This window comes from Colletotrichum orchidophilum (assembly GCF_001831195.1).
Source record: "Colletotrichum orchidophilum strain IMI 309357 chromosome Unknown Scaffold_104.1, whole genome shotgun sequence".
Lineage (NCBI taxonomy): Eukaryota > Fungi > Ascomycota > Sordariomycetes > Glomerellales > Glomerellaceae > Colletotrichum > Colletotrichum orchidophilum.
The window spans coordinates 171359-178947 of record NW_019173060.1 but is presented as its reverse complement, the minus strand read 5'-3'; the positions used below and the strand labels follow the sequence as shown (position 1 = coordinate 178947).

At 53.4% G+C, this 7589-nt stretch overlaps 2 protein-coding genes across 2 annotated transcripts; one reads left to right on the top strand and one right to left on the bottom strand.

Moving 5' to 3' along the window:
- Nucleotides 1-808: 808 nt before the first annotated feature.
- CORC01_10487 (SOM1 protein) lies at nt 809-3532 on the top strand (the record flags this gene model as incomplete). Its single annotated transcript, XM_022622115.1, has 4 exons — nt 809-1315; nt 1380-1570; nt 1638-3042; nt 3095-3532. 4 exons carry the CDS (start codon nt 809-811, stop codon nt 3530-3532), a joined length of 2541 nt encoding a protein of 846 aa, XP_022471405.1.
- A 2396-nt stretch (nt 3533-5928) lies between these two features.
- Nucleotides 5929-6843, bottom strand: CORC01_10486 (glycosyl hydrolase family 16; the record flags this gene model as incomplete). The annotated part of the gene is made up of 2 exons (XM_022622114.1): nt 5929-6023; nt 6093-6843. 2 exons carry the CDS (start codon nt 6841-6843, stop codon nt 5929-5931), a joined length of 846 nt encoding a protein of 281 aa, XP_022471404.1.
- Between the last annotated feature and the right edge of the window lie 746 nt (nt 6844-7589).

Below are 7589 nucleotides of genomic sequence, written 5' to 3'. Positions count from 1 at the left end.
TTCTGTCTCAAGATCTGTCCGAGAGGAACCTAGAGCTGACATACATGCAGGTGCGCTCGATCCAAGACCTCGATATTTTCGGAATGGAGAAGACGACGTATGCAGCCACCAACCCCCCCCCCCAAAAGCCAAACCCAAATCCAAATCAAATAGCCAGAGTGCCACAGCCAGACCCTGAGCCAGAACCAGAACCAGAGCCAGACTTCCTACCCCCGACCCCGAGTCGCGCTGCTTCTTCCTCCTGTCTCTCGTCTTTCCACCCTTCCCATTTTCCTTTCAAGTCCCACTCCCTCACCTGCAACTGCCTTTGGTGATCCATCCCGTCACTTTTCCGCCTTCTTCAACATCTAACCCTCGCATCAATCCTCCCCCTCCAATCCAAATCCGCCACAGCCTCTGTCGCTGCCACGTCTTTCGACTCTTTTTTCTTCATTTGTACCAAGTCATTTCACCACCGTCGTCATCACCGGTCGCGCATCCTGCCATCTGTTGCGCGCCTCCTCCGTCCACTTCCAGCCTTTCTCGTGTCCATCCAACTGAAGGCTCCTCGTGCCCCTGCGCCCTACTACTGAACCCGACACGACTTTCCCGCCAGCCGCCTTTTTAGCGCACCGCGTAACCACGTCCACGCTCTGCGACTTCCACCTCCAACCAGAAAGGTGGCTGACCGACAAACTTTTGACGGCATCGACACTCTCTCTTCGCTTCCGACCAGCCACCATCACTCAATCAACCTCTCCTTCATCCATCGCATCGACTTCACCCAATCCTGCTGGGCAGACGCTTGTCTGCAGCCCGGCTCACAATCATGAACACCAACAATCCCAATATGGCCAACATGAACGCCATGGGCGGCGGCCCTGTTGGCGCTCCCGTACCCATGATGAATAATGGCGCAGTTGCTCCCCAAGTCGCCGGCGGTCCACGACAAATGACCATGCCCACTGAGAGCCAGCGCACCTTGCTCAACACCTATATCTACGAGTATTTCCTCCGCCATCAAATGTTTGATTGCGCTAGATCCCTCCTCAACGGAGAACACCAAGTCAACGTCATGAAGGATGGCTCCAACCGGCGGAGGGACGAGAATGGCAATCTCATCGGCAATGGACTCGGTGATGACCCCATGGACACCGACTCCAAAGATGACATCGACGCGAAGCTACCTGAAGACCTTCCCGCCCCCAAGTTGCCCATGCCCGCCTCAGAATCATCATTCCTATATGAATGGTTCTGCCTATTCTGGGACATTTTCCACGCGCAACGAGCAAAGGGTGGTAATGGTCCTGTCAACCAATATGTCAGCCATACTCAGGTATGTCCTTGCAAATCTGCGCGATTCATTTGTCACTTTAACCACTGCTAATCGAGCCCTACAGCAGCAATCCCGCATGCGGCAAAACCAGCAGCAGGAGCTTCTCCGCCAGATGCGCCCCGATGGCATTGCTGCCCAACAGCAATATCATTCCCAGATGATGCGCAACATGCAAAATGGCCATGCTGGCGGCATGGCCATGAACATGCAAAAGGGCAACCTGGCAAGGGCGGCCATGGCGAACAACCAAAACAAGTAAGAACCAAAGTTTTTGTACTCTGCTTCACCATGGGCATGTTTGCTAACCTAAACCCCGCTGCAGTCCCCAGGCCATGCAAATGCTTCAGCATGCGAAGCAAACCCAGATGCAGCGAGACCCTTCGGACATGGATGGCAACCGCCAGCGCCCCTCATCGCCTGGCTCTGGTGAAAACGCCCCTTCGCCATCCAAGAGACCTCGCCTAGACGGGGCGCCCAACTTCCCGAATCAGCCCGGAATGATGCCGAACGGAAGACCGCAGCAGGGCATGCCGGGCCAGCAGATGGGGACAACCCCAAACGTAGCTCAAGCCCAGCAGATGCTCATAACCAACGGAATCAATCCGGCATCGCTGACCCAGCAGCAGTTTACGACATTCTCAAACCAACCACCTGCCGTCCAAGCTAAGTCCATTGCCACATATGCGGCAAACCTCCAACAGCATCAAGCTAGCCAGATGCCTAACAAACCTATCCCTAACGCGTCCGGTCCCCAGGGTCAGGGCTCACCCATGATGGCTCAAGGCTCCGAAGGGGCTGGCCTAGCTGCGTACTACAATGCTGGGGAGATGGGTCCAGGAGGAATTCGGCCTGGCCCAGGCGGTGCCCAAGCCGGCGGTGGAAGTAACCACGCTCTGCAGGACTATCAAATGCAGCTAATGCTTCTGGAGCAGCAGAACAAGAAAAGACTTATGATGGCTCGACAGGAGCAAGACAACATGGGTGGCGGCGCCATGCCCAGAGACGGTCCAGCTGGGCCTGGCGGCCCCGGCGCACCCCCTGGCCCAAATGGTCAGCCATTTCCAGAAACGTCGCCCCAAGGCGCCAGAACCGGAGCTTCACCAAACCCAACGGAGCAGATGAAGAGAGGCACGCCGCAGATGAACAACGCTGGCATTCCGTCACCGCTGCCAGAGGGCGCACAATCGCGCGGTTCCCCCAATCCCATGAACTTCATGGGCAACCAAATGGACCCGAATATGGCGCCACACTTCTTCAAGGGCATGGGTAACCAGATGGATGGCAACATGGCTGGCAATCAGCAGATGAATGGCGGCATGCGCCCGCCCAGCTCGCACCCTGGTCAGCAGTTCAACGGCCAGATGAACCCTCAACAGATGATGGTCGCCCGGCAACAGCAACAGGCGCAACAGCAGCAGCAAGCCCAACAGCAGCAGCAGCAGCCACCTCAGCAGCAGCAACAGCCTCAGCAGGCTGGTCAAGGGGGTCAGCCAGTGCAATGGCAACAAGGCGGCCCGAATGGACAGATGGTGCCACAGGGTCCTCAGGGATCGGTTCAGGGTACACCACAGCAACGGTCGATGCCACCGCCGTCCGCACCAGCTGGCGCCAACTCCAACCGGACAAGCACTTCCTCACCTCAACAAGTGACAGCGGCACCCCCAACTCCGTCACAGTCCAACAAGGCGGCCCCGAAGAAGAAGGATAACAAGAACGCAAAGACAAAGGTGAGTACATCGCAAGGAACATGTCATCAAATCAAGACTAACTCGAGTGCAGGCTGCGACGCAAAAGAAGTCCAACAACAACCTGAACAGCGGAACCACACCAGCCGCTGACAGTGCGCAAGACGCCGAGGCGGCAACGCCGGCCACTCCCATCACCCCTGTCAACCCTGCCAGCTTCACCAAGAATGGTCAAAACGCCGCCGTGCCCGCCGTACCCAATGGCCAGGCTGCTGCTCCCGCACCCGCCCCTCAACCTCAGGTGGCCCCTCAGGCGCACAACGATACCAACCAAAACGGAGGATTCATGGACAACTCCAACCCGATGGTGGACTTCGGCGCTATGGCTTTCGCTGACCCATTGGTCTCGGACAACGTTCTCAACGATTTCGACTTTGATTCGTTTCTGCACGAAGATGGCGATAATCAGGCCTTTGATTTCAATACGGGGTCGTTCGGCATGGAGGGTGCCAATGAAATTGGCGCAGATTAGGCGGTTCCCGAGTCTGGCTCTTACAGGCATACAACTCGTCTCGTTTGCACCAGCCCAAGTCGTGCGTTAGGCGTTGTTCTAATGCCACCGGGTTGATTTCTCCATGCCTCCGCGTTGGTGCAGTCGAGCAGCATGGCATTTGCGAAGCATGATTATCTCCAATTGAATTACGAACGCGCTCAAAATACCAAGAGGGGGGGCCTTGAATGGTCTCGAATACATCAAATCAGACTGGGCTCGCATCGACTGTACGCATATTACCAACTGTCACTGTCTGCAAGATTCGCTCGGCAACTGCAGTCAAGGTATAGCCGTCAGCCCTAGCTCTCGCCGCCTCATTGGGCCTGCTACTTTCCTATTTCCTACGCTTTGATTTACCAATCGCTTTTTGGACGATGTTGTGCGAGGCAAAGACTTGACGGATTGCCTCATTAGCGGCATACTCCCAAGAGTCTTGTCGTCGTTCACTACAGCCTCGTTTTCGACGGCGACTTAATTCCCCTGCGTGCATCTGCCTGGGGTAACACGCATACAAACTTCACGTTGCTTTTCCCCGAATCGGTCGTTGGTGGACCGGCCGCTTGTGTGAGGGTCCTTGGTCATTGGTTCTGGAGTTCTACTGGCAGGGTCGCAAGTTTTTGTCTGGTGCCTTTCCTATCGAAACAGTGGGCGTAATCATTGATTGTACGTGGCATACGATGTGCGAATGCTGAACCCGGATTCGTTTGGTAAACCCATCAGTGTTGATTTGCAAAAGAGAAGAGAGTCCAAAAGGGGGCAGTTGTACTGGTTGTTGATCAAATGGAGAGAGCATTGTATTTACTAGAAGGTCAGGGACACACGTTCGACCATCAGCGTCGTCTAGCCATCGTCTTCTACCGTAGGTCCTGTCAGATTATGCTGTGGCGTGGTGCGGTATTGGTTTACGAGGATCAATCCATCTTTTTCATATCCTGACCTGCTGCCAAGCATAACAATAACAGTTCCAATCTGGCACCCTAATGATGTATCTGAAAAATTTGATCGGCACGGATACGGTCATGGTCACTACGTTCTCTCCGAAACAGTATCAGAGGAAGGCAAGTCTATGGACCGTGCATTCCCAGCGGACGTGTCAAGAAGCCGGACTTTACGAGACTCGAATCTTCCTTTATCCCCCGGGGATATACTGCCCACGACAGCGTGTCGTCTGGCAATGATTAAGCTACGCGAGTGCACTCGCTAGGCCTTGACGTAAAGTCGTAGTACGGCTCAGAAGCCCCATCAAGGATATCATCTGCCCTGAGCTTCAATGCCGGGCAAGGGACTCCCCGCGCCGAGCTCCGAGGCACCGGGACCTGGTCACATATGTACATACGGTACAAGTGGTTCACTTTTTGATCGACACGGCAGGTACGGATAATGTCGGGGAATTGACGGGGGTGGGGCTTTCAAATATGCGCCAGTGGCCGGATTTGGCGGACGGAACAATGTCAATCTGCAACTGGTGCCATGCGGCGGGCCGCTTTCCCTGGGATGATCGGCCAACGCTGTGCCCTCGGCGGGAAAGTCTAACAATGAAGCTTCTTTACTCTGATCCAACAATAATATATCCTCTGCAGTATCCGTACACTGCAGCCTTCTAGTTAAAAAAAAAAAAAAAAAAAAAAAAAAAAAAAAAAAAAAAAACCTCCGCAGTAATCGGAAAATGAAGCCGTTTAAATAAAAAAAAAAAAAAAAAAAAAAAAAAAAAAAAAAAAAGGGGTGAATGTTAAAGCAGTTCATCACCTATGTAAATTTAGGCGTGCATTGAAAAAAGTCGCCTGGGATTCGTTTGAGGAATATTGTGCTTTACGTAAATACGTATATGTAGACTAGGCTCTATACATTGGCCGCGTATACGTATGATAAATATGACAACCCGGCTTTGCGTAGCACTTGCTGCTGGAGAAGTTGTATTTGATATTGGCACGTCATTGGGGATTTAATGGGCAACAAGTTTCCAATCCGCTCTCATGATTCATGGTATTGGTCTGGAGATTTGGGCACCGGGGGAAAAGCCCTGTGCCGAGTTCAACATTGTCTGTAGGTGGTAACACCCGTGAAGTCGCCACCCTGTATATGTCCAGATCCGCAGGCTCAAGAACATGTGTAGACGGGCGCTGAGCGTACGAATGTAAGGGCAGCCGCTTTATATCGCTTTCTAAAATAGGGTATATACTTATAGAGCAAGAAAAATCCTGTCTTACGAAAAGAGGAATATGCCAAAGAGCCATCAGCTTTTTGAATATGAGAAAACGGACGCCGGCTTTGGTGTCCTGTCTGGCGGCTGAAGTTGATAGCCCCACCGAGAGGCGTGAGCTTGGTGTCCGCGAGGCTGAGCCCAATAGGAATACAGCCATGAGAAGTAGCTGCGCTCAAGGCGACTGGTATACGGTGAGGTATCCAACCTCCATCATGCTACCGTAGCCATCCTGAGTAGCATCGGTAGGAGAACCCGGCAAGGTGCCACCTAAACATGGTTAGCATTCACGTACTTTATTTCAATGGGCAACCGGAACATCGAGAGCAAGAAACGCACCAACTGCCACGTTCATGAGCACATAGTAAGGCATGTGAGCAAGAGTTGCCCAGATACCTTCATCCCCAATATCGCTGCCCTTGAGCTGGTTGAAGACAGCACCGTCGCGGAACCATGTGATGGTCTCTGTGAGCCAGTCGTTCGATGTGCGGTCCCATTCCAGAGCCCAAGTGTGCCAACTGTTGTCGGGCATTGAAGTGGCTACACCACGGCCGCTAGGCTCGTTGCAGATGCCGCCGGATTTTTGCTGGCAGTGAACGGTACCCGTCGCGGTGGGCTGGCCGTTGATCTGTTCGAAGATGTCGAGCTCGCCGCAGAGAGGCCACTGGACCCCGTTTCGAACAGCATCGCCCAGCATCCAAAAGGCGGGCCACATGCCTTGCTTGTTCGCGTTGTCACCCATCCTGAACATTGACTGAACCCGCATCTTTCCTCCCGGCTGAGGTGTCCATGCTGCCTTTGTCTCAATGCGTGCAGAAGTCCAGACTCCGCTTGCTGATCTCCGGGGAATGAGCTGAATCGTTTCGCCGCCTGATATTTGGACGTTCCAGGACGATTCGGTGTAAGTCTGGACCTCGTTGTTCGTATCGATAGCCAAGGCAATATCCCAGGTGTCGCGTCGAGGGGGTGAGCCGGCGTTTCCTTGGAAAGTCTCTGACCAGATGATTCTCATGCCGTCTTGTGCTGGGGGCACAAGGGCACCAGCGAATGGCATGAGAGCAAAAAGAAGGTGGGCGATTTTGGAAAACATTTTGCTTATTTGCTATCGCTGACTGGCACCTGTCCCTGACTCGATAGTATGCTGAATGAATGAAGGGGTCTTGAAGCCCGCGATGATAATCTCGTCTATTTGCGAGCGTTTCAAGGAATGAAAGTGGATGGACGATGATATTCAAATCAATGTGATCACCAAGAAAGGAACGTAACGGCGCTTGGCCTAGTGAGTGAAAGTGAGTGCCGCAGAGAACGAGAGAGGCGTCGAAAGCACATCATGCCAACGGGTTGCGAGGCTAGGTCGACTCTATATATACGGCCAGGAGAAGTTCCTGCATGGGACGGTCTGAACAACGCACATCGGGAGGAGCAACTTTGTGTTGGGCAAAGGGGCAAGGTGACAAGGATAATATGTCGAGAGCAGGCGTCAATGGGTAGAGAGGAGCTTGTGCCATGCCCATGTTATCGTAATGGTTGTATTACGGTGGTTGGCCAGAGACGGCAAGGTAGAGAAAGAGATTAACGTGGGGAGTGAGGATGAAACGCCCAGAAGCGGCCAGGAATACCCAGTGTGGCGGTGACAATGGCCTGCCTACTTCGCAACTCGGCACAGTCTTCTCGGGTCGACTCTGGCTCAGGTAACAGTACAACAGTAGAGCCAAGAATGCCCTCAGAAGAGGCGCGGACAGGTCGTGGTCGCTAGTGGTCCTAGTGGATGGTACATTAGGGCAACAAAGGAAATATGGATACATGGCATAAAACAGGGGGTTGATGCCAGTATAC